This window comes from Dunckerocampus dactyliophorus, chromosome 9 (assembly GCF_027744805.1).
Source record: "Dunckerocampus dactyliophorus isolate RoL2022-P2 chromosome 9, RoL_Ddac_1.1, whole genome shotgun sequence".
Lineage (NCBI taxonomy): Eukaryota > Metazoa > Chordata > Actinopteri > Syngnathiformes > Syngnathidae > Dunckerocampus > Dunckerocampus dactyliophorus.
This window is the reverse complement of record NC_072827.1, coordinates 14,279,852-14,306,451: the sequence shown is the minus strand read 5'-3', so window position 1 is coordinate 14,306,451 and position 26,600 is coordinate 14,279,852. Positions and strand designations below refer to the sequence as shown.

At 38.6% G+C, this 26,600-nt stretch overlaps 1 protein-coding gene across 5 annotated transcripts in view; it reads left to right on the top strand.

Moving 5' to 3' along the window:
• pard3bb (par-3 family cell polarity regulator beta b) overlaps positions 1-26,600 on the top strand; it is a 201,935-nt gene that overhangs the window by 12,501 nt on the left and 162,834 nt on the right. For 4 of the 5 annotated variants that reach the window (XR_008572425.1, XM_054786859.1, XM_054786860.1 and 1 more), the window contains exons 3-5: positions 1,929-2,030; positions 21,484-21,634; positions 25,487-25,581. Coding sequence is in view for 4 of the 5 variants with exons in the window: in XM_054786859.1 (XP_054642834.1) it covers positions 1,929-2,030; positions 21,484-21,634; positions 25,487-25,581 (348 nt within the window). In the remaining variant the exon portion in view is untranslated. Of the gene's footprint in view, positions 1-1,928; positions 2,031-18,570; positions 18,721-21,483; positions 21,635-25,486; positions 25,582-26,600 lie in introns of those variants that run through there. The other variant, XM_054786863.1, reaches the window with a different exon arrangement.

Here is a 26,600-nt window from a genome sequence, read left to right as displayed (position 1 = left end):
AGTGACCTGGCAGTTATATGTACTGTAGTGTGAAAGACTGTGATTTCCAACCATTTGTGAATAAGGCACGAGTCCTTACTTTGTGTGTGTGTGCATGCATAGAGGACAGTTGAGTTTGCTGATGTTGTTTTGGTGTGGTTCTGCTGACAATAGCCTGTGTTGTTTTTGCAATAAAGAGATTGTTGACAGCCTCCTCGTCATCCTTATAACACAGACGTTCTAAGGAGGTGTTTATCCTTAATCATGGTCACGAGAGTCAAGCATTTGAGACAAGCGTGGCCAATATTGAGCACATAGTGTATTGTTCTGCAGTGCACCCTCCTGTAACTAGCTCTCGAGCGAGTCCCGTGTTTATGCACCAAATTTACGTTTTAAATTAATTTATCGGAGCAAGTAGGCAAACATGAAGAGGACACGTTTCCTTTTTTTACTATTGTCCTTGAAAAAGTTACGCTACTTTTTACTAATGTATACTGTATTAAAAAATGGTTGTTGAAATGTGAGGCATGTACTTGCTTTTGGGAGGTGTGCTCATCATTAATCCCTTAAACTACAGTAGACGCCCCTACAACGTAAATAATCCGTTCCAAGTCGAAACGCGACTCAAAGAGTCTAAGAGTCAGCTGGTCTCACAGACAAACGCACACGCACTACACGATAATGCTTTGTGCAAAATTTTAATTTGTAACTAAACTTAATTGTTTAAGTTAGTTTAAGGGGGACTACGAAGAGGAAGGAGGTTGAAGGGAAAAGCCTGTCTCTCACACAAACTCACGTACGTGCAGTATGACTCAGCCAATGAAATGAGAGCATAGGCGGTGCCCCGATAATCAGCCAATGAGATGAGAGTGGAGGCGGTGCCCCGAAAATCAGCCAATGAGAGCGTGATGCGTCAGAAGGCGTCACCAAGTGTTAGTCTGAACTTGCACCGACTTGAGGCATTAATAAAGTTGATTGAAAAAAAAAAAGACTTGAACTGACTTGACGCTTTATGTTATATGGAAATTCTTCTGTAATACGAAGCTAAAACTTTACATAAATTCTTTATGTTCAGAGGAATTTATGTAAAAGTAGGTTTACGTTATGCGAGGTACTACTGTATTTGAAAATGGATGGCACCCAGTTCAACAAGCAATATTGTTTATTAGAGCTGTCAAATGATTACAAATTTTAATCAGATTAATTTGTTTTTAAATGAATTAATCATGATTAATCACAATTAGCAACCATGACTGAAATATAACCATCTTTACTGTATTTAATGAACAAAAAGATAAATGACAGGACAGGATTATATATATTTGGATGTTTTAATAGCTCCAAATGTACTGAATATGTCCATAAAGCTAAAAGATACCACACAAGTCTAAAAATCTATTTGTCTAACACTAGTCTCTTTAATAGTAGCAGAATATTTGAATTGAACCATGTTATTATGAGCAATTATGGGTTGTGTTCAAAGACATAACATAATTTAAGGTAAATGTACATGTTGTCAGTGTATTTTCCAGCATACTTAAATGGAGCAAAATGTACAGCCGAATTGCAAAGAGTTACAAAGTGAGTGATAAGAATATCCACTTCATGTTTCGCTTTATCTTCTTGTTTACTTACATACACACACATTATGAAGCCCTTTTGTGATGTTCGAAGTGTCCCTGAATGCATCTCACATGGTTGTAATGAGAATGAGGACGTGTCGTTCCCAGGAGGAACGGGCGTGCTTGCTCTGGTGCGCATGCATTAATTACACAAAAAAATGTAACGTAATTAATGAAATAAATTAGTTACCGCCGTTAACGTGTTATTTTTGACAGCCCTATTTATTGAATATATAGTTTGTCACACATGAGTACACAAGCATAGTATTTAACAGTTAAAGCTCTATTCAAGTACTATGTTGTTGACATTTGCCTTTTGTTCGATAGGAAGGGGAATTCCTTGTACGGACACACCACGTTGAATACTGTGATGGGGGCATTCTGGACCCTGATGACATACTGAGTGATCTGGTAGAGGACAAGGACAAGGTAAGAATGTGTTTAAGTTGTAGTCCAAAAATGAAGCCAACATTAAGTCCTTCGTGCTTTATTGAAAATGACTCCTGAAGGGAAATGTTACAGTCAGAGAGCAAAACGTTTGGACGCAATTTGCCCACTGGAACCAGTAACAACTGGTAAGCATGTTGGTGGTAGCCTTCGGCTAGTACTACTACTACTACTCACAAGTAATTTATGTATTTAAAAAAAATTATTCACCCTCGCATCTTCATCTGCGACGGAGCGCCGCGGCCATCTTTTTTACGTGTATTCCACAGCGGAAGAAGATGCGAGCGTCTTTAGCACATACACACGAATGGAGAGGCGACATTGTGCAGGGACATGGAGGGAGACAAATATAACGCAGAGCGATTATTTTTATTTTTATTTTTTTTTGAGGAGGGATTTTTATGATGCAAATGTATTACTCTTTTGAACGCATTTTGTTTTGAGAAGCCAAACTCTTTGCTTAAATGACCCAGCAACTAAGCAGAACGAACTACGTTCCTTGTCACGTAAATCCAACCAGAACTGGACTCGCGGGACCAAATGGGGTGGGGGATAAGTCATTGTTGAAATAGTCCACTGCTGATGGGGATGTCATACAACTTCATGTCAGAAAATCTGAACTATCCCTTTAAGAAAATCAAGCTAGTCCAGTTGCTGTGGTTCAACTCCTCAAATAAAAAGTACAATTCAAAATGTACAAATGTAACTTTTTTTCTGATTAACTCAGAAGGTACATTTAATAATGATAGGAGGTCCATTTCTTCTGTAGACCTCCCCTCTGCCTTTGTCAATAGATTTCTGGGCATGATTAGATTGAACTGGGCATGAAATTGTACCTGCGAGTCTTCATTGTGGGCGGAATTCCCCACGACACCGCACGTTAACTCTCTGTCAGGAGTCGGGAACCTTTTTGGCTAAGAGAACCATGAAAGTCACTTATTTTAAAATGTATTTCTGTGAGAGCCATATCATATTTTTTAACATTGAATACAACCAAATGTTTGTATTTTTAAGCAAGACCAACAATTTCTGAATTTATTCTTAACCAATAATAAATAAAATACTTCTTACCATAAATGTGACTTCTGGTGCTGCATGGTTTTGCACCGTACGTTGTATCTTTTTTGCCATGTTCTTCGTCAAAAGGGTTTGCTATGTATAATTAGCTGGCTGACTATTTGATTAAAGGAGGGAAGACCCCAGTAGGCTACCGCATTATCTAATAATAATCGAGTTTTTGGTGTCTGACCCAGAAAATATAAGAAGGACAGCTGGAAAATGGCTTAAAATGCATAAGAAAAGTTTTATATTTTCTACGTTATTTTTAACACTGATTTCTGTAATGTTTTACTTTCAAATGTCAGCAAAAAAAAGAAAAATAAATGTTATGGTGTTAAGAAATGTTTGAGAGCCAGGTGCAGTCATCAAAGAGCCACATCTGGCTCCCGAGCCATAGGTTCCCTACCCTTTCTCCTCCTGCTCAATCTTGTCCAAATCGCCCTTAAACATGGCACATACTTTGTGGTGGCATTGCAAGCAAATAGCACAGACAGCAGGTGCCTTCAGGGAATTTGAGTCATTACACAATTTTATTTTTGGCAAGCCTGGCGATTTTTGGCAGTGTTCCGACCCACCAGTTAAGAATGACTGATTTAGAGCATACAATTAAATTATCTAAAACATAAATTCTCCTTCACTGTTGTTATTTTTTGTTTGTGTGTCTCTGTTATTCCTGCAAGTAAGTGACCCCAGCGTTTTTTTTGCGACATGTGCGGCATTACTGTATTGTAGAAAGCTGACCCCCCAAACAGAGGCTGGTGGGGCTTAAATGATAATGTGAGTCACTCATGCTGGGCAAAGCTCTGGCATTCGCATCATATTAGAACTTCATATTTTCTTTAGCATTACTGTGTTGATACACATAGAAAACTTACGAGGAGCAAGTTGTTCATGTTGTTGATGTAAAACCATGAAATTGCAGAATTTTCACAAATCTTTGATGTGCGTTTTGTCTGTTAGAATTAAGTGTCCGTATATGTTTGTGGTGCCCTGTAAGCTTCTTTTTCTTAGCTGGAATACTGTCTCACCAGCAAAATGCAAATGTAACAGGTCTGACTTGCCTTTAGCTTTAAGCCTTGATATTAACAATTCACTTTGGGCACTAACACGATCTACAGTATATCCTGCCAAATCTTTCCCTCAGGAGTGTGTACTTTTATCCTTTCTTTTTTTTCTCTACATATTTTATCATATCATCATTAGAATTTGGTAAATTGCCCTCTTAAGCGCTTTTCGACCCACCTGTTGTATGTGCTTGAGATTTTTGTAGGATTTCGGTTTTCGTAGGATTCTGTTTTTGATGAAAGTTATTGCTCCTGCACTGTCTCTGCATCGTATGGCCAAACAGTGAGGCTAACAAAGTCGAGTGGCTAACAAAGTCGGGTGCACAAACAAAACATCCTCACATTGGTGACCCAGTCTCAGTCTGTGAAGAATGGACAGTGGTTCTTTTAGAGTTGGGACACTATAGACTGATTGCGGCCACGGAATTCTTTAAAAAAAAAAAGTTTTTTTTTACCCCTGTCCTGTCCAGGGCTAGGAAATTCTTTAATCATCTTTATTATATGTGTGGGGGCGCTTCATTTGTTCATAGCACACACACCGAATGAAGGACTTGTATCTTGTGTCTTCTTCCTTCCTCCTAATAAGCACAGTGCGCCGTTTTCTGATGAGGCGTTCAGGTGCACTGCATATTTTTGAGTGTTAGAGGAATCTGCGCTTTCACCGTGTTCGCAAACAAGTTTTCAATAAAGGCAAAAGTAATGTTAAACGTTCATTTATCCATTTCATGTACAGTAATCCCTCGTTGATCGCAGTTAATTGGTTCCAGAATAGACCGTGATAAGTGAATTTACGCGAAGTAGGATTCCTTACCTATAAATGGGATGTTTTCATAGTTGGAGCATAGAAAACCTGCTTATGACCTTTTAAATGATAGATAGATACATTTATTAATCTCCAAAAGAAATTCATTTTTCCAGCAGCTCTCAAAAATGGGGTTACATTAACAAGCACTAAAGCACAATTCACAATTCACAGCACATACACACTGCAGCATTAGCATGCGCAGCTAAACCAAGCTAACCCAGCTATCTTATACGGGCTGTTGTTGAACGTGAGCTCATGCTCACGTTTGGTGGCTAGTAAGAATATCAATGTTTTTTTTGCTGATTTAGCCGATGTTTCCGGTTGCCGCATCGACAGGTTTAGTTCAGGAGAGGGCTGGTTAGTGTTTGTGAGGACATGCCGCTGTGAATGAGCGGTCCGCTGGGGAAATGTTTCCACAAACTTTTCCCTTGCAAGCTCACCGCACCATGCGAGAGCACTCCGGGCATAGTGAGGGGGACTACCGCTGTTGCTATAGTGCCGAATATCCAACTGCCAAAGTGAAACTAACTTCACCAAAGTGTAGAGTGAACCCTTTTTTCATCCACCCTGTGCCGTAAAGAGAGGAGAGAGGAAAACAAACACGCATGCACATGCCAATTTAATGAAGCCAGCAAAATGACCGACTTGGCTTTTTTTTTAACATTTGATTAATCAATTAATCGATTATCATGACAGGCCTAGTCTTACCCAACACTGACGCCTAGTGACCAGTGTAGTATCCAACATATTTTCACAACGTCTTTGAATGCGTCTTCTGAATGCCTTATATTTGTATTTTAGTTGGTTTAGCCATTTTTATCCCTGAAAACACTTAATTTAGGCAAATAATTTGTAAAATCTCCTTAAATGTGTACATTGTTTCACTATTTCATATTCAACCACCAAACAGGGATGAGGGATTACTGTACTTGGCTTTGTTCTCCTCATGTTAAGTTATTATTCTCTGTAAAATGTATTTTTTGTTAATATTTTTGGGGTGGTAGAACGCATTAACCGGATTTACAGAAAAATGTATTAGTTTTTTGTACATTTTGTTTTTTGTCGGACCTGTTGGAACCGATCGATGTATTTAATAATACATTTTTGACCATTCATTATGTACAGTGGTATATTTTCTAGCTGTTATTTTACTCAATAGCTAAATATTTTATGCGGGCTACAGAACATGTTGGTTGTAGAATTACATACGTATAACTAAATGTGTGTCATCATTTTTGTAGCTTGCACTGTATGTCTGCAGGTTATATTCATACTATATGAGTGAGAAGAGGTTGGTAGAACCCATTATGTTCTGTTTCTCTCTCATTACCATTGATTTAAATGAGTGAAAAGTGTCCTGTCCTCCCACTCTGTGAATGAAGTTGAGGAAGAGAGACCCCAACTCACCTTGCAGCTGGAAGTAGTAACTATAAATAACATGTTTTAGAGTTGGATGGCTGTGCACTGGACTCCAAATTCACGGGGGTGGGGGGTGGGGGACATACAAGCAAAGAGCAATCTAACTGGTAGCTCAGGCTATACTTAACATGATTATTCTCCCCTGCAAGTACTGCCATTGCCATTAAAGGCAAAAAAAAAAAAAATCCTCTTTAGTCCTTCTCTCTCTGCTGCACCCAGAAGAAATATTGTGTTGTCTGTAGTGGTGCCTGACCGATATGGGATTTTTGGGGCCGATGCCAATGCCAATATTAGAAAAAAAGATATCCGATATATCAGCCGATAACCTATATATGAAATAAGAGCATTGATATAAAGAGGCTATATACTATACATGAATATAAATTCTTATAATACCCAAAATACGATTCAACACAAAGAAGCAGAAGACTACCACAAATGAAAATAAGGAAGTTTAATTATTAGGACTGTCAACACAAGGACATGCTTCTTTGTGATGTACTTTTTGGTGTTGCCACAAATTTGTAGTTTTCTTTGCTAAGGCCCTGAAGCTCTGGCTACCTTGCGCACTGGAGATGTTGCATGTAACATAACGCCTCCACACCTTACTCTTCCCCTCTGCCTATCAAATGAAAATATATGCATTTAGTGCATTTCGGTAATTATCCTATAATTTGATACTATAGTTGAGCATTTTAAAATAAAAAGAAGCAGCTGCATTAGGCTGAAAGTGATAACACACTGGCTAATGGCAGGCGTTTTTCTACTACTACATTATACAATATGAATTAGTCATATTTACTAGCTATTGAAAAGTTCTATCTGCAGCCACTAAGTATTAACAAACAGCTCAAAAACTAATGCTGAAGCAAACATTAAAAAGAAAAAAAGTTGACTACAAACAAAATAACAACTAATCAAAACATGTATCATATTATTAGATTTAATAGAGGGGACTAAACTACATTTTATGTTACATTGTAGCTGCTTTCAAAACATACAATATATCAAATGACAACTAAATACATTACTTGGAACATTTTCAACATGATTTGAATGTATGAACTCCTGTAAATCCTGCATGGAAGTGTTAATTCAAGTGGGATGCCGTGTACAGTATATCTGCATATACAGTCATGGAAAAAATGATCACCACCCTTGTTTCTTCAGTTTATTGATCCATTTTAATGCCTGGTACAACTAAAGGTACATTTGTTCGGACAAATATAATGATGATGATAAATACAGCTCATACAAGTTTAATTTAAGAGCTGATGTCTAACAACTTCAATGATACTTGATAATAACCAAAATCACTTACATTCAAGATTCAAGATTCAAGAGAGTTTTATTGTCATGTGCATGGTAAAACAGCAGTTATACCATGCAATGAAAATCTTATTCTGTTCATTCTCCCAAGAAAAGAAAGAAAACACAAGAAAGAATAAGAACATAAGAAACATAAACACATAAACATAAATACCAATAAATTAAGCAACAACAGAAGAGACATTAATACAAGTAAATAATACAAACAAATAAATAAATAAATACATGAATTACATGAATGTTACATGAATAGCGATAGTATTGTACTGCCAAATAATGTAACTCTTATGAGCTATTTTTGTTGTCATTGTTATATTTGTCCAAACACAGGCACCTTTAGTTGTATCAGGCATGAAAATGAACTAGAAACTGAAGAAACAAGGGTGGTCTAATCATTTTTTCCACTTTAAAGCCAGCGTTCCTGGCTATAAAAACTCCAATACCATGTGTTACTGCTGTGGCCCGGTCAGAGTTGCTTGCTAGAGGTTGTTTATATGCTGAAGTTATCGGTGTTTGCACTAAGCTGGTTTTCTTTCTTGTGGATGGAACATTCACTGCCGGATGATGCCGCTTTAAGTGCGCTAACATGTTAGACTTGTTTCCTGCAGCATACCCGATATCCATGGAACAATGTCAACACACAACTTTGGATTTATCCACTTGCCTTTGTCCATCCGTAATTTTAACAGGGAAGCCAAAGTGTTCCCAAACAGGAGATCGTAGTGAGATTGGAGGGTCTTCCAGCTCTGGCTTCTCGCTTGCATTTGCCATGATGCCATTTGTCACGCCTGCGAGCTACTAGGGTTCCTCTCCCTCAGTCAGTAGTGTCCGACAGTCAGAGGCGTCCGTGCAGAAACTCGCCCAGGACTTTAGTTCTGCATGGAGTAATGAATTTAATGAGAAAAATAGCATAACATATAACCGAAACGGTACGCAAGTGGACCGAGCAGACCATGCAGAACCGAAACAGTTCAATACATCCATGTGAACCGTTACACCCCTAATTAGTACTGAGGTTTTTGGGTTGTTAAATTACATACAGAGACCTAACTTGCCTTCCTGTATCGAGACATGAATTATTTGAAAACGCTAATGTTCATTCTTTTGATGTAGGTAAAGACGTATTTATTTATTTTTATAATATAAAGTGTTCTTGTAAAGTTTAAGTGAATGAACTGGAAAGACAAGCATACCATTAAGTTTTGTGTGTGTGTGTCTCTCTCTCTCCCTCTCACACACACACACACGCACACACACACACACACACGCACACACACACACACACACACACACACACACACACTCACACGTGGCTATGTAAACACTTTCTTGGCCACCTCAACTCTCCACACGAAGTGTCTACCCATTGAGAATAATATTGATCTTCCACCAAAGAAAGCAGTGCTTCTTGTTGCTTATTGGTTTCAGACATTGGAATTTATTAAGAATAACAGTGTGCTTTAATGTATGTTTTGGTCTTGTTCTATGTTTTTACACTGTTAAAGTTTGTGGGGAGCATAATTCTTTAGCTTGATGCTGGGCTTCAGTAAATTGGCCTATTTGTAGTAAAATGCAACAAAGGCAAGTTTCTGTCAATGCTGAATGACTTGTTTTCTTGTGTCACCCATTACAAAGGAAGATTTGCCAACATGTATGCATTTTTCGTACACAGCGCACATTTTGACGCTTCTACACTTTGCTACTCTCAGGTATGCATTTTGCTGCATTTAGCCTGTTTCAGGTTCAAATTCAGTCTCTGCAGGTAGTGTGACATGCACCTCCAAAAAATTCCTCGACCTGTTGCGATGCTGGCCATTAAGGCTGTGATTGGTCGGCTTGTATTACGTTATTTCCTGTGTGTGAATGACTTGCACAGTCCACCTCCATGTCCACCTCCTTTTTGTCCGATTTGGGATCTCCAGTCAAAGTTTTCAGAATGACACAAATACTGGTTTTCACAAAGTTTGCTGCTTCAGTGTTTTTAGCTTTTTTTGTTTTGAGATATTAATATGTTACAATGTTGATCCCCAACCCACTTAGTTATCACTTTTGCCTTTGGAAAAGGCATAGTTTGTCACTAAACTGTTCTTGGATGGTTGGGAGAAGTAGCTTTCTGTGGTTGTTTTGGGACCATTCTTTATTCGTGGCTGTGTTGGTAGGCAAAATCAAACATGAGTGATTTCAGGATGCTTTATTTTTGGCATGACACAGGACTGATAGTAGCACTCACCTTTTCTTCCCTGAAGAAGCTTTTTTCTGGATGTCCCAAATAATCACAAAGGGGATTCATAAGAGTAGCCCAGTCTTCAGGAATCCAATACCTGTATCTTTTGCACAATACTAGTCTGTCCCTGATGTTATTCCTTGAGAAAAGTGGCTTCCATGCAGCCTTCTTGACACCAGGCCATCTTCCAAAAGTTTTTGTTTCACTTTGCAAGCAGTTGCACTCACGCCTGCCTGCTACTATCCTTGAGCAAGCGCTGCACTGGCGGTGCGCCGATCCCTCAGCTAAATCAACTTTTAAAAACTTGCTGGACTTTCTTGGGCACCCTGAAGCCTTCTTCACAACAACTGAACCTCTCTCCTTGAAGTTCTTAATGATCTAATGAATGGTTGGTTTAGGTGCCATCCTAATATCAGCAATATCCGTGCCTTTGAAACCATTTTTGTGCTAAGCAATAATGACTGCATGTGTTTCCTTGCAGGTAACCATAGTTAACAAAAGAAAAACAACAATTTCAAGCACCACGCCCCTTTTTAAAGCTTCCAGTCTGTTATTCTCATTCAATCAGGATGACTGTGATCTCCAGCCTTTGGTCCTTGTCAACACTGTCACCTATGTTAACAAGAGAATCACGACCATGACGTCAGCTGGTCCTTTTGTGGCAGAGCTGAAATGCAGTAAAAATGTTTTTTTGGGATTAAGTTAATTTTCGTGACAAAGGGACTTTCATTTTATCACTCTTCATAACATTCTGGGGTCTATGCAAATAAAAACTGAGGCAGCAGACTTTGTGAAAATTTATATTTGTGTCATTCTCAAAACATTTGACCATGACTATATTGATTGTTGTGGCGCATCGATTAATTCCACCTGCAATAACACTCCTCTTCTCTCTTTAATTACCATTGCTCGTGACAGGATGCTAACAAACTAAGCCTATGTTCACACGAAATTGGATATTTTCAAAAACACTCCCCCCACTCTGGTGTTTAAAAAAAGATGCCCATCCACACGAGTGGAGTTTAAAAAGAAACGTCTGCACACATAAAAACACATGAATTGCCTGTCAATATAGTAACATATAGTGGCATATTAGATGTCCAATGACATTTAAACTATCTTTAAAATCAGCACTCGCTTACATAGAAACCAGGAACCATCATGAATGTTTTTGTTTTTTTTTATACTGTTCATGTATGTTATAGAGCTACAGCTACACAAAATGAAACCAACACCTGTAAGTCAGTACCATTTTTTTTTTATTACTTTCTACAAAATAACAGAAAATGTATGAATATGTGGCCCCTCCCGCCCTAGCTCCTGTGATTCATAAATTGAAGTTTGTGGCTACAAAATAATCCACATTAGAGACCCACGGCATTAATATGACTTAATGATTTACTCCCAAAATGTGTCTACCTTATCTAGTCATACCTGAATGACTCAGGCGTAATTTTTGTCATGCAGTGGCACTTGACAGTATTACATTCCTGTAATAGGACATTCATGTGACGGGCGATACACTGACTCATATATCAGTCTGTACTGACAGAACATCTATTAACAGAAATCCATTCATTTTTTTATACTTTACAATATGTATATAAATGTAGAGCTGAACTATCAACTCTTGGTGACATACGACTTGTGGAGTAACATTTACTGCCGTGATTTATTATGTTTGTGTGTGCTTTGTACAGTCAGACATGGGGAGGGTATCATTTTTATTTTTTCATTGAAACATCCTCACACATAGCACAATCTATGATGTAACAGATGTCATAGGCAGATGTCAGTTAGTTGTGTATGCAATCTAAAAGGCAATTGAATGGAACATATTTGCTGGTTTGCAGGTTTTTAGTACATGAAATAAAGTATATAGTGGAACTTTGGTCAGCATCATTACGCTAATTTCTGGACGAAAGAGTGCAGCGGTATGTAAGCCGCACTCACAAAATTTACAGAGAAAAAAAGATTTGTACATGTATAGTACGTACCTCTTTATATGTCGCAGGTGTCGTTCCATGGGATATTTAATACACAGGAAGATGTTACACATAAATATTTATCACACTTTTGATGAAACACATTTTTCAAAACAATGTCGAACAGCACGTGCAGTATGCCTATTTAACAGTTTTGAACAGTGCGTATAACATAGTTAGTTTAATATTAGCCTACCAGAAAAGTAATTTGTCGCGGCGCTCATCCTCCTCCTGGGGACTAGAACCACTAAAGTCGTTTTCTTCAGCACCACAATTGAATAGCTTTATAATTCCTTTGTCACACACTTCTTCAGTCTCTCTCTTTCATTGTCTCTCTCAGCGTCACTTTCGTCGTGAGGCAAATTAGCCCTTTAACTTGAGTTGTCCTCTTCATCACGCAGTAGTCTAGCCTTTGGAAAACTGTTGGTGATAGTGGACGGTTGGCGGTTCGAGTAGTCCAAAGTGAAGCTGTAGTAATTCTACACTTGTTCAAACTTACTTAAGGTGTGTCAGGTCAAAACACGACGGCTGCATAAGACTTCAAAACGTGATGTTAGTGTCCACTTCCTTCCATCCATTTTCTATACCGTTCCTCTTTAGGGTCACGGGGGTATGCTGGAGCCTATCCCAGCTGACTTTGGGTGACAGGTGAGGTACACCTTGGAGTGATTGCCAGCCAATGGCAGGGCACATATAGACAAACAACCATTCATACTCACATTCATACCTATGGACAATTTAGACTCGCCAATGAACCTAACATGCATGTTTTTGGAATGTGGGAGGAAACTGGAGTACCCGGAGAAAACCCACGCACGTTAGCGTCCACTTTACTCGTCCAATTCACTACTTCCTGAAGCTTCACTCTAAGCATCAAAGGCAGCTGTAGTTTTTTTAGCCATAAATTATCCACATCACTGTCCATGCCACAGGGTTCAACGCGTGAGAAAAAAGTAGCGGTTTATATACCGGAAATTCCTGTAATCCATTCCAGAAGGTCGACTCAAACTGAAATGTATTTGTATTTTTCCCATGAAAAAAAAAAATGTAAATCCAAACTATCTGTTCCGGACACCCATAAATGTTAACACAAATTACACAATTCTAGTTTTACATGCAGAAAACAATTTGAAAGGGGTACAAGTTATGAATGAAAGGGGTTAATGAACATTTTTACTTTGGCTGAAGACTTGATTGTTAATAAAGATGGCTATGACGAAGAGAGATTCACATTGACGCACCTTTTGCAATGAGTCATTTCTTGAATTCAATAGTGTTTGTCACCTTCTTTATCAAAGTGCTGCCCATTGTTATTGTGCAGCTGTGATCAATAAGAAAAGCAGAGACTTGTGCTATAACTGTGTTAGTTAGCAAAGAACTACAGTCAACCGCTAATGATGTCATAGACGTGTAGCGCAGCTGGGGGACAATGACTTCCGATTTCGGTTTCCATGCTGACAGGCTGCTACCAGGGACGTTTTGTGATTACAAATACATTACGAACACAGTTGGACTCACACGGTGTATTAATAACACGTCAAAATGTGCGCCATATTGTATGCTAACTGGGAAATGTACACAAACCGAGGCGCTAACCGGGGTGTACGCTAACTGAAGTTCCACTGTAAATGGCCAGTTCTTTGTTATATAGAGATCCCTAACAAACACCACTTTCAGACACCTTTTTAGGATAATTAATCATGGGCTTCATCAGGGTAACAATTTCTAACAAATAGACACACTCTCACACACCTATTTATCTATTTTATGCATCCATCTATTACGGGTGGACCTCAGGTGCAGCTATGTTACCTTAATTAACAGTTAAGGTCCATGAAGACCAGAGGCTTCATGGTTTATTATAGTCATAATTAACCGTTTCCTTTTCACCCCTATCAGCCTCACATTGGGTTTCATTTCAATCACTCTGTTAATCCCTTCTCCAATTGAAATCAATCTTCCACGTCTTCGTGATTGGCTTATTCTTGCTGTCACCTTGTACTCATTGCACACACTGTCCCTATCATGCTCACATTTGACTTTATTTCACCATCCCTTCCACAATTCCTGAATTACCCGCCTCTCAGTATGTTTTATTCCATTCACATCATCCATTAACCCCTTTTTCTGTTGCCCCCTCTTGCTTCGCTTTCTCTTATGCTCTTACAAATTGTACCTATTACCGTTGTCTCTTAATCTCTCTGTCTTTCGGGCTCATCCTCCTAAAGAGTAAACGTCTTGACTCAATTAACCTCTCTGGGTTCTGAGCTAAAGGTCAACATATGTATCAGGACTGGTTCGTGTGGATCCACACCAAGATGTGACTGAAAAATGATTGAATTCATTAGATGATAGGGTCAAGGAGACAGAGGGGGGTTGCAGTGGCGAGGGGGCCAAAGCATGACTAAATGTGAGCAGATGATTCAGGACATGAGGAGAGAAATTACATCTTCAGTCTAATGACACAAAATGAAGCGAACAAAGACGGTGTGGTTAAGGCACATTTGTGGCAAGGCACGGACAAGCTTTGATGAAAACAAGGAATTATTAAGACTATTGCAAGTGTGTTGTTCTTAAAATACAAAGTAGTTCATTGTACTGTGCAACCTTGGTTAGCAGGCTTGAAAATTGACACCAACATTTTGCCGTGGTTTGCGTACATTTTACGGTTAGCGAATGTATTTTTATCACAAAACGTCCTTGTTAGCAGCTTGCTAGGACATGGGAACAGGAACCGGATATCAACTCTCCTCAACTCTCAACTCTAAGACAGTTATGCAACAGGTCTCAAAAATGTTAACACAAAACACATTTTTATAGTGTTTTTTGTCTAAATTATAGTTTCACATGCACAATTCAAACATTTCAAAATGCATATAAATGATAAACAAAAGGGATAAAGGAACATTTAAGGTTAATTTTACCTGACAAAGACAGTGCGGCACTGAGATCAACACGGACACCACCTTCACGTTTTGCCATGAGTTATTGAGCATTCTCACCTTTTTTATCAAAGTGCTGGCACTTGCAACTTTCTTTGGCTCCACTTTGGGTTATTTTGCAGCCGTGATCAAAAGAAAAGCAGAGACTTGAGGTGAGAAACACTATTGAATTCAAGAAATGGCAAAACAGGAAAGTGTTGTCGGTGTTGATCTTACTGCCACAGCATGTCTTTGGCAGCAGTCACATCTTCGATGAAGGTAAAAGTAACCTGAAATGTTCATTTACCTCTTTCATTCATCATTTGTATGTATTTATATGCATTTCAAGTTGTTTTCTGCATGTAAAACTGTAATTGTAAAACTATAAAAACGGGTTTTATGTTAACATTTTTGGCTCTCTGGAATGGATTCATTGGATTTACATTATTTCTTATAGGAAAAATTTGGTTAGATTTGGTTACAGTCTGACCTTCTGGAACAGATTCATGATGCTAACCAAGGTTCCACTAAACAATTGTAGCATCCAGGGGAGTTGCCACTGGACTAACCAGCCTAGTTGTCGTTACCTACATAGAATGGTAGTTTATTGTTGTTGTGTGTTAACGTATCTGTGACGTGTTTTTTATTTTTTGGTTCGTGCTGTGAGGAAGACTGTCATTGTGTTTGATGACTGTCTGTCCGTTTGCAATGTTTTGTCAAGGTAGTTGTTGGCTATCTCTTGCAAATAGAAAAGCACCTTCCTTAAGGAAGCTGAAGTGCCTCTGAGTTACGATATACTGCATATATATATATATATATATATATTCATATTCATATTCAACATATTTTCCGCAATTGTCTAACTGGTTGGTGAGATCCTTACTTTTGGATCATTGAGAGAATCTCCTTCTATTGCCTGCACAGAACGTGTCCATCTTGGCCACATGAGATTCCATATGGCTGTTCAGTATGGCCATTTGTGGTCTACACACTCCGATGTAGTCCTTTTGTACACACCCAGAAATGCCATTATTCTTTTTGTGAATGCCTACAGTGTTTAGTATGCATACGCATAGAAACACAAACATTTACACATACCTGGAGTATTGATAAAGGTAAGTGCTCACAATATGTGCAAGGTTTCTTCCTGACATTTGAAAATACATATTTTGTCTGTAATATAGCGAGATTAGCCGTGACATTTTCACACTATTTTTAATTATACGTTCACATTTCTCAGATTTTTGCTGACATGACTGGCATTTACCATTAGGTAATGTAATCAGAGATCAATAATGGGTCAGCCCACAGACAACCCAAATCAACCTTAAGCACACATACATTGATTATTGTGCTGATGAATCTTTAGCTGTTAGCAGTTTGTGTCATTATTATTTTTTGTCTTTTGTCATTTTGAATCACTTTGAGTATAATAATAATAATAATCCATTTTATTTTAAATGTTTATAATATATAATTACAAAATCTAAAATACAATAAAACAAGTTCTAATAAGAAAAGAAAATAAGACACAGTACATTACAGAGTTGTGCTCATCCTTTTGTGTTTACAATCTGTATGTGAACATATTTATTATACATATTTAAGGAGAGATTACATAAAACCGTATGGAAAAACGGGGTTAAACAGGAATATTTACCTACGACTGACCGAAAAGGGTCAACTTGTGCATAGTCTTTGCAAAGAATAGCTCACTTGTCATAGTGTTCAGTAACATTACCGTTGCGAGTTTTGACGGTACCCATTTTGGTTACTTGGCAAAGACAATAGGTTGCAAAAGAGTACTCATTAGGTGAAGTCTAAAAACACTGCAGTGCTGTTTGTGTAGGGCTAGATGGAGCTGTCTGACTTTTCCCTCTTATGTGTGTGCATGTGCATATGTGTGTGTTTGTGTTTGCCTATTCCACTCAGATTAAACAGTGATTAAACTCTTGATGATTTCAGACCTGGAGGACACTTCTCTTTTCCCTTTTTTTGTATTCAGATCATTAATGTTTCCATTTGTTTTTAATTAGGGCTAAAAAAAATGGAAAAGAAGCTTTCCAGATGACACATTGTAATTTCAAATTTGCAATAACTGAAATGATTAGTACCAATGTAGTGGTACTGTAGTCCCTCGTTTTATCACAGTAAATTGGTTCCAGAAACAGACTGTGGCAAGTGAATTTCCGCAAAGTAGGACTCCTTATTTATATGCTCTTATAGTGAGAGCATAGGAAACATGTTTATTTCCAAAATAAATGTTTCTAAACATTATTAGAGCCCTCTCGGCATGAAATATCACCCCATAGTTACCTTTACACTTATATTACCTAACATAGTAGATATAATGAGCGTAAATAAGCCATTTAAGACATAAATTGTTTTGCTGTAAATATGTTCCGGTGCTGGAAGAGCTGAGTCACGGAAGGACAGGAAGCGACATCGAGGGTTCAGAGTTGAGTTTTAGCTTGGTTTGGGATACACCTGCAACAGTAGCACGTGTTTTTATTTGGGATTATTGTGCCTATTGTGAGATAATTCAAACCTGCCATAAAAGCCTGTTGTTCCGGCGATCAAGTCTGGTGCTTGTGTGTCTCACCAAACATTACAGTAACATTACTGACACCTAGTAATAATGTCTTTGAATGCGTCTTCTGAATGCCTGATTACTTAATAGTTCAATCAAAGTTTACCCCAAACCCTCATTTGCTCTGAATTAAACCAAAATAGTCCCATTCGTTTGTGTTGCCTTTGTGCTTTTAAAATGAACGTTTGTGCTGTCATACTTTTTGAGATATTAAATATTCAAGTGTTGGACTGATTATGTAATCACAATCAGCCCCCCCAGAATGCTCAGAATGAAACCAAAATAGCTGTTTTGTGCAATAAAAAATATTCATTGTGCTGTGTTTTTTAGTTATTAAGCTTATTACAAAGGTCAATCTAAGTTCACCCAGAGCCCCATTTGCTCCAAATTAAACCATAATAGTCCCATTGGTTTGTGCTGTTTTGTGCAAATAAAATGATTGTTTGTGGTGCTTTTGTTTTTGAGTTACTACAGAATATTTAAGTCAAAGTTCACCCAGCCCCCCGTTTGCTCCAAAATAAACCAAAATAGTCTGATGCCTGCACATGTGATTGCTATTATGATTATTGTTGTTATTGTTATTATAATTAAAGGAGAAGATAAAATTATTCCAAAAAACAAAAAACAAGGGACTATTCATAATGAAAAGACTAGGAAGTCCAGTGGGATGACACAGATGGAAATTTGACAGAATACGAAAATGTTAAAAATAGTTGTGGCTGGTGAAAACAGTGTGCTTTTATATACTTTTTTTACTATCCTATTCTGCTTATTGAGATTATTTAAGTGGAAGGTGCATTGGCTGTTTGAAGATTTAATTGTAGTACGTTATATACAATTGTACTGTCAGCATTTTATTTGCATTTCATACAAAAAGCAAATCACAGTGCAGTGACCCTCAGCTGTGTCTATACTATAATACGGGGTAGCAGGAAACCTCTGGCTTTACTGGCAAACTCCGCTTTCTTTATTCTTGCCCTCTATATCTATGGCGCGAACACACATATGTTCACAAACACAGGTCTATTCAGTATTTGTGTGGAGGCCCCTGGAACCCGGTGTTGACAAGCTATGTCCTATGTGAAGCTAAACGCATACTCAGTGCAATGCTCTCAATAGACAAGGATTCCACTATATAACACGCTGAGTGAGAGCTTGGTGTCACACACATTAAGAGAGAGACACAAATGGAGGCAGTTGTTAAGTAACAGACACACACTCTCTCACTGGAATGTTGGGCTCCCTGGATGTCCTTTACAGTGTCCTCATCCACAAGGTAATATTGCCAATATGAGCCGAAACAATAATGATTTTCTTTCTTGAGTTACAAGAAATTCAACCCATGTTGTATTGTGGTGTGTGTGTGTGTGTGTGTTGAACTTTGATTTAGACAAAACAAAAACTGAAGTGCAAATAGTGTCATTTTTTATTTATTAGCTGCCGATTAAGCACAGAGTTGACTGTTTTTTGCGTTTTAAATTAATCCGTAATCCCTCATTTATCGCGGTTAATTGGTTCCGACCCAATCGTGATCAGTGAATTTCCGCAAAGTAAGATGCCTTATTTATAAATAAAATGGCTTTATAGGTAGATCATGGAAACCCTGTTTACGGCCTTCTACATATGATTTTTTCACATTATTAGAGTCCTCCTTGTATTACCCAATATAGTCGACATAATAAGAGAAAATAATACATATTAAACAGAAATAAAACAATGCTTTTTTTTGCTTTCTTTTCTGGACAGTACTTCCTGCGATGAATATTGTCAATGTAACATTACTGACACCTAGTGACTGGTGTAGAATACTACATACCATCAAATTGCCTTTGAATGCATCTTCTGAATGCCTTATATTTCAGTTCATTTAGCAATTTTTATGCTTTAAAATGCTTAACGTAGGCAAAAAGTACATAAAATTTGCTTAAATGTGCATATTTTTGACTCATAATAGGTCATATTCAACCACAAAGCAGCAATGATATATTAACATGAAGCCGCAAAATTTAAACCACAGAGTGGCGAGGTCTTTTTATTAAACTCAGTCAGGGTTTCCCCTGGGATTTTTTGAAGCTGTGGTGAAGCATTTTTTGAAGCATGGGAGGGCCGACTGCCGCCGCTGTGTCGTGCCACTGCGTTTTTTTTTTTAAATGACAGATAACAATTTTTATTACTTATGATTTAACTTATTTAACTTTTTTTCATCAACCAGCAGAACATGAACCGAGAACACTGCAAAACTGTTAATTTAATGGCAAAGTTGCTGAGAGCACTTAATGTGAGTCTAAAATGTTGAGCCTCTTTTTGTTACCTGACCTATTTAGACAAGAGTACTATGTGACGAGTACAAAAGTGCAAAATTGAGTAGTATTTGACACAAACCCAAATTTTATTTGATGCCTGTTATAGAGTAATACAAATACATACAAATAACAATTTACATATTTTTGCTATCAAAATCTGTATAATCAGTACAAATTCAGAGTCCAGGTTTACGATAGCGCAGGTGTATCCAACTTACAACACTATTAAAGGTACTTTGACAAAAAGAAAGGAGAGGCGAGGTATTTGTGTTTTATGTGACTGCCAACATTTAAATTGTACTTCATTTACTACAAAACACATCTCCACTCAGTGCGCTCATTTGCCATTAAATACAGGTGTCCTGTTTGAATAGAACCCTTCTAAAAATAGAGGTGAAGCAAATATTCTTTGGTGAACTACTCAACATCAACTGGTGAGCGACTGCTAGGATACGAGCTGTCGCTGTGATAGCATCATTATCTTAAAGCTGGACACACTGCGTGTTTATGTTGAAGAACTTAGACACACAAGTAGTGTGACAAGCCATAAGTATTATAATGATAACAAGAGAGCGAGATTAAGTGACACATGTAAGTTAGCGTGTATCCCACGAACATTATAGCCACTTGTTGCTCACCTATGAGACAACAACGAGCTAGCGAGCTGCCGCCAGAGGGACATGAGTACCAGACAAAATGTGTAAACAAAGATGCCAGAAAGTGGAATGAGATTGAAACGTGAGCGATCACACACGCACATAAGCTTAGCCTGCGGCAAGGTGGCATCAATTGACTACACATATTACAGACTATTTTTCATCCTCTTGATAATAAGAAACAAAGTGAACATTTATCTGGTCACACATCCGCAAGTTCCAAGAGCAGACAGGCGATTCCGGGTACATGTTTATCAAAATAAAGAGCAGTGAAAATTTGTTAGATTTTAAATTGTTTTCAAACTAATGGTGGTCAATATGTGCGTTAATAATAAGCAATACATTTATCCATAAGACCATATACACGTATATAGATTCATTCAATATAACATTGTTATCAAGTTTAAAAAAAACAAAAAACGTTTACTTTGTTGTGGCGCTGCGCCACGATCAATTATATGTCGCGGAAATCCTGTCAGTGGTATTTCTCTTGTACATTTTTCCATCCATTTTGTATACCGCTTCTCCTCATTAGGGTCGCGGGGGTATGCTGGAGCCTATCACAGCTGACTTCGGCCGACAGGCACCCTGGACTGGTCGCCAGCCAATCACAGGGCACATGTAGACAAACAAACATTCACTCTCACATTCATATCTATGGACAATTTAGTCGCCAAGTAACCTCACATGCATGTTTTTGGAATGTGGGAGGAAACCAGAGTACCCGGAGAAAACCCACGCACGCACGGGGAGAACATGCAAACTCCACACAGAAATGCCCAAATCGAACCGAAGTCTTCCCGATCTCCAGACTGTGACTGTGTGGCCAACATGCTAACCACTAGACCAACGTGCGGCCCTTGTACATTTTTATTGGCGGAAATATCCAATTTTCACTCCTTCCTCTCAATTGGCTCATGAAACCTGAAATAATTGTTCTCCATATTGCAACCCTAGTTTAAAGTAGTGAGGTTTGAAGGTTGAACAAATGAGTTGAAGAATTGTAGCTGTTTTCACTGTGGAATTTGGCCATCGAAACTGGAAAATATCTGACCCCTGACTTTTTATGTTTTTCTTAAGCTGATGGCTGTGTACGAGGAACAGGAAGCCCAGAGGGATGCGGCAAACACAAGCCCCGCTCCCAGCTCTGACCGCTACCAGTCTGAGCTGTCTGTCTTCCAGCCAATCACAGGAGGGGAGATTGAAGTCAATTCATCAGCTCTCAAATCAAGTGAGTTTTGTAAATCTACAACTGCAAGCAAACAAAACACACCTGGCTATGCTAATACTCACTATAGTAGCTTTAGATGCTAATGCATGCTTACACAAAGTGGTTTGCCATTTGCGGCCATAATTCTGTCTCATTCTAGTACAGTGGATCCACATACACTTGTGAAATTTGCGCATTTTAAATGTTTTTCCCCAAAAATAGGCTGTAATTTCCACAGAAAACACATCTCACTCACCCTAAATCGGTAATAATTTATAATTACTTGATCGTAAAGCGTAAAATATACATGGACCACGTAAGGGTGTGACATCAGTGCATGCGAGGTTAACACAAGTGAAAACAAGTTAGTATCAGTTGTTAATGGAATTTCAACAGGCAAGCAGTGTGGACTGTGTAGACTCGGCATTGGACAAGCACTTCTCCGACAGCTAGCTGGGGCGCCACAGTGGCCTGTGTAGCCTCATACCACCGCTAGCCCCTTTTAGAGGGAGATTGACGCAGATGAAAGCATGGTTGTAGCACTAGCCTGACAACCAGTCTAAAGGCTAGACCCCGACTCCGATTCCATCTGTTCCATTGATCATGTTACATTATCATTCATTGGTGTTGAGTAGCTATATCTTCTATATCTTCTATATCTGATCTTAACAAGGGTATGAGGCATATTTAGGGCTTAAAGCTGGATTGTGCATTTAGCTTTTAGATTCTTTTGTCGTGAACAATGCATGGGAAGGGGAGGGTTTTGGAGTTGAATCTAATCTAATAATTCCGACAGTCACGTTTATTGCAAATGTTGTCTTATCTCACTGAATATTGTAGTAAGATGGTCACCAAGTGACCAGTGTAAAATACTACATTTCATCACAACATTTATTTAAACATTTTTCTGTTTGAAAATGCTTAATTTTTGACAAAAAATTCCCTTTAACAGGCATATCTCTTGACAAATTTTGCCGTATTCAACCACGAAACAATGATGATTTATTAATTAATATATTTTTGAAAAACCGCGATAGAGTGAAGCCGTGAATTTTGAAGTGTGAAGTGATGAGGAATTACTGTGCCGTTAAAATATATTTAGTTTCTTCTCTTTCTTCGCCCAACGTTCATGAGAGAATGTGCTATATGAAATTGTTCGACTCTCCTAAGGTGTGTGGATGCCCTCGCTGTATGACGCAGACACTGTTAAGACAGGAAGTTTAGTCTGTTTCACTATGGTTGCCTGGCAGGAGAGATTAGAGGTAATGTGTGGTTGTCATGGAAGATTAGAGGTAACAGCGCTCTGGAGACTATTACTGTCAGTGTGAGAAGGTCAGAGTAAGGCTTCTATCGTTTGCCTCATACTATATAACAACTTCTCTCTCCCACACACTATCTCCATAAGTCACCGCTGTTGCTCGTGTTTTGTCTCTTCAAATCTTTTTCTTTCACCTTTTTGTGCAGATCTTTTTTCTCAAATTACTCACATTTTAATTGACCTTTCTATCTAATGCTGCAACCAACTTTTTATTTTTGCTTCTTTTGTCCTCTTCCTTTATCCCTCTTATGTTACCACTCAGTGGGCGGGGATTGATTAGGTCATTGATGTAATCCATACCACCAGACAGTCTTAGGAGCACCAAGGGTCCATTTAGTCACAATCAATATATGACCTACAAATATCATTTGTCATTTCTTCATAGCAATTCACTCGCTCATCATAATCCCCTTGTCATTCAATTCCCATTGGAACTGTCGAGGCTCACATGATCAAGGTCTTAATGCATATATGAGTTCATGTATCTTAAGAATAAAGAGGGTAAATGTTCGGGTTAGTGTTTTATAGATTCTTAAAAGTGCCTTATAAAGAGTTGTCTTTCTACTCCTATTTTGCTGAGTTTTCCCAGTAAAAGTCAGCACAGAAGTGTTTCATCCATCAACTTCCCATTAATGGTAATTTTATGCAGTGTGTTGATGAAATAGGAAATGGGGAAAAACAATGGGAAGTTACCCTACATACACATAGTGAGATGTAGATCAAGTACTTGTTGGCTAGTTGGACTAATGAGCACCTGTATGTTAGATATACCTGTACAGGTATGTATGAAGCAACTGGACTATTCATGTATGTCTGCTTTTCCATCTCTTCTTCACACACTGACATGACACTGGTGCCCTTTCACACTGATGACATAGTATAGTAGACATATAGTAAGGGTGCAGCACTACAGGTAACCCACGGTACGGTCCGGGGTATGGTTTTGGTCTGTATTTTAGTGCGTAAACAACTTTTTTCCCAATATACTAGCAGGTAATTCTCCAATAAATATAATTCTCAAATAAAAATAAAAATATTGTTATTGCAAACAGAAAAAAATGAAGGATGTGTACATTAAAGATGATAGGACAAAAAATAAATAAAAATAATACTATAAGCTATATAAGCTTTGTGCTATAGGTGACAAAGCACATTAGTGTAATATCTAATAATATATCTTATTAGAGAGAACAAAAAACAAGCTGCGGACCGAAAATGGCTCCTGGGACGCACTTTGCACACCTCTGGTTTACAGCGTTTCTTTTAAGGAAGGTGCTAGTGCAACAGTAAGAGTTTGAACAGGGTGATGATTATTTTATTTTTTGGAAAGTTCCTTACCTAAAGTGCAATGTTAATAGCTGCAGCATTCAGAGCCGTTGTCATCTCTACTCAACAATGGCAGCACGCTGCTTTCATCTGATGCACTCGTCTTTGTCTGTTTATAGAGGTGAAGTGTTGAAAAACAGGTGCACCGCACCTTGACGATCGGGCCAGGAGGCAAGGGGCCCGGCGGGAACGTAGCTAACAAGATCTGCCGGGTCCGAGTCACCTTTGCGCATCGCCAACACAAATGGGTGGGGCCGTGCGGCTGTTGTTGCCTATACTCTACTACACCAAATGCCTCGCCTTTTTGTCCGCTTTTAGGCAGACTGTGCCGAACTTGAAATATGTACTGGGTGGGAAATGGGACATTACATTGCGGGAGGGCCGGGGTTCACCAGTCTGGACAGGCATGCATGTGCACACATAGTGCAAAATGTATCACAAAACCGCCGGACCATAAGGTGGATTGTCTCGTGTAGGGCTGACTGAACTGTACAGTATATGTAAAACCGTATCCCTAGTCTATAGGTGCGGTCCCGCATCCCTGTATGTAATAGTCTAAAGGTATTGTCACTTACTGATGTATTGAACAAAGAAAAGCATAACTTCAAATTCAAACCACAAAATCATAGTGACTCCTCATCGGTGTGATAATAGCGTGGTGTGACATAGATAGATTGATAGATAGATAAATAGATAGATAGACAGATACATTATGGGATCTGTGGGTGACAGGTGTACGGTGTTTTTACCAGATCGGACAAGAATGGCAACGGTTTCAATCCCATTACGGCCCAATAACTTCACAATTTCAAGCATGCTGCATCCCTCTGCAAGATGTTTGTGTCCTATTTTTGACTTTTCAGAGCCCGTCAAATCTCGGTTTCAACCGCTTTTGCCGGAGGAAGAGAATCTGCCTAACAATTCTGCACACCTGTTGATCTCTTTAGGCCACACCCTCCCTAATTACACAAATAAACATAACCAGATATACTTAAATGCAATAAACATTCAAGTTCATACAGCTTGGAGTTGTAAAACACACATACAAATATGGTAAAAATACTCACTTGCGCATGCGGTGTTTACACGTTTTACACAAAACCTTGCAATTTAGCTTGGATTTAGCCTAGAGTATTGGTGTCAGTCCAGTCCTCATGACAGTAGAGTGCTCATCTGAAGAGCAGTGATAAAGACAAATTTCAGACACACGTACTCTTATATTTTTGCAGACACTCCCCTGCTGGTGAGAAGCAGCAGTGATTCAGCACTTGGACCTCAGTCAGCAAAGCTGGATCCCTCCTGCCGTGAAGATACCTTTGTGATTGTAAGACACTGGTGACGCACACACTCGCACACACCTGTATACATACTCCCATAATAATAGTATTCTCTTAATCATTTCAATTGTGATTACTTGTTGCTACAGTTATTCCCATTACACAGTTGGACACGGCAAATCCCACAAGTTGTCTTTTGAAAGGCCCTCCATACCTGATTGGGCTCCTGAGTGGTGAGCTTTCTACCCTTGAGAATTCTGTCCGGACAAATATTTTTTACTGGATTGCAGTCCCTGTAGAACAACCTGTTTGTATGGTTCAGTTCTTGTGGGGGATATGACTCATTCTCAGAGGTCACTTTTCCTGACATTGTGGAGCTGTTGGCGACCTCCAATTTTTTTTGACACAGTTTAACAAAAAAATAAGTTGTATAGCCTAGATCTTATTCATGTTTAATGGTGCAAATAGTGAAAAGGTAGTATTAAAAACAGATTTCAGTTCTTTGCTAGTGTCTTTGGTAGAGCTGCACACTATGCCATAACTCAGACCTACTCAACTACAGTATCTCACAGAAGTACCTTCATATCTCCCAAGGGACAATTCTCTACAAATGAGTGACTCCCTAGCGTAATTTGCATAAATGGCAATGACGCAAAACTCAAGTGTTTGCGTGTGGATACGTAAAACAAAGCTTTGGAGGTTTGAGTCATTAGACATGTGCGACATTAAGTCATGTTTTTAAACCTTATTTAACAGCAGAACATGAAGTCATTGACTTATGGTTAGATATAATACGTTGCATCAATAATACATTCATCATGACATAGCCTATAGCCGACAGAACCCTTGACTTCCACCACTGAGAAAGGCTGGTCATCTAGTCCGATGTATACCATTATTTTTGGGGTTACTTGCTTAGCCTTCTGACTGTCATGCACATACAGGGAAATGTTGTCCAACGTTGACCGAGCTGTCGTTTGCCATTTGACTGACTATTGCTGCACTGTTAGCCTCGAAAACTCACCATACTAAAGTGTTTGTTCTTCAAATGATTAAGTAAACTAAA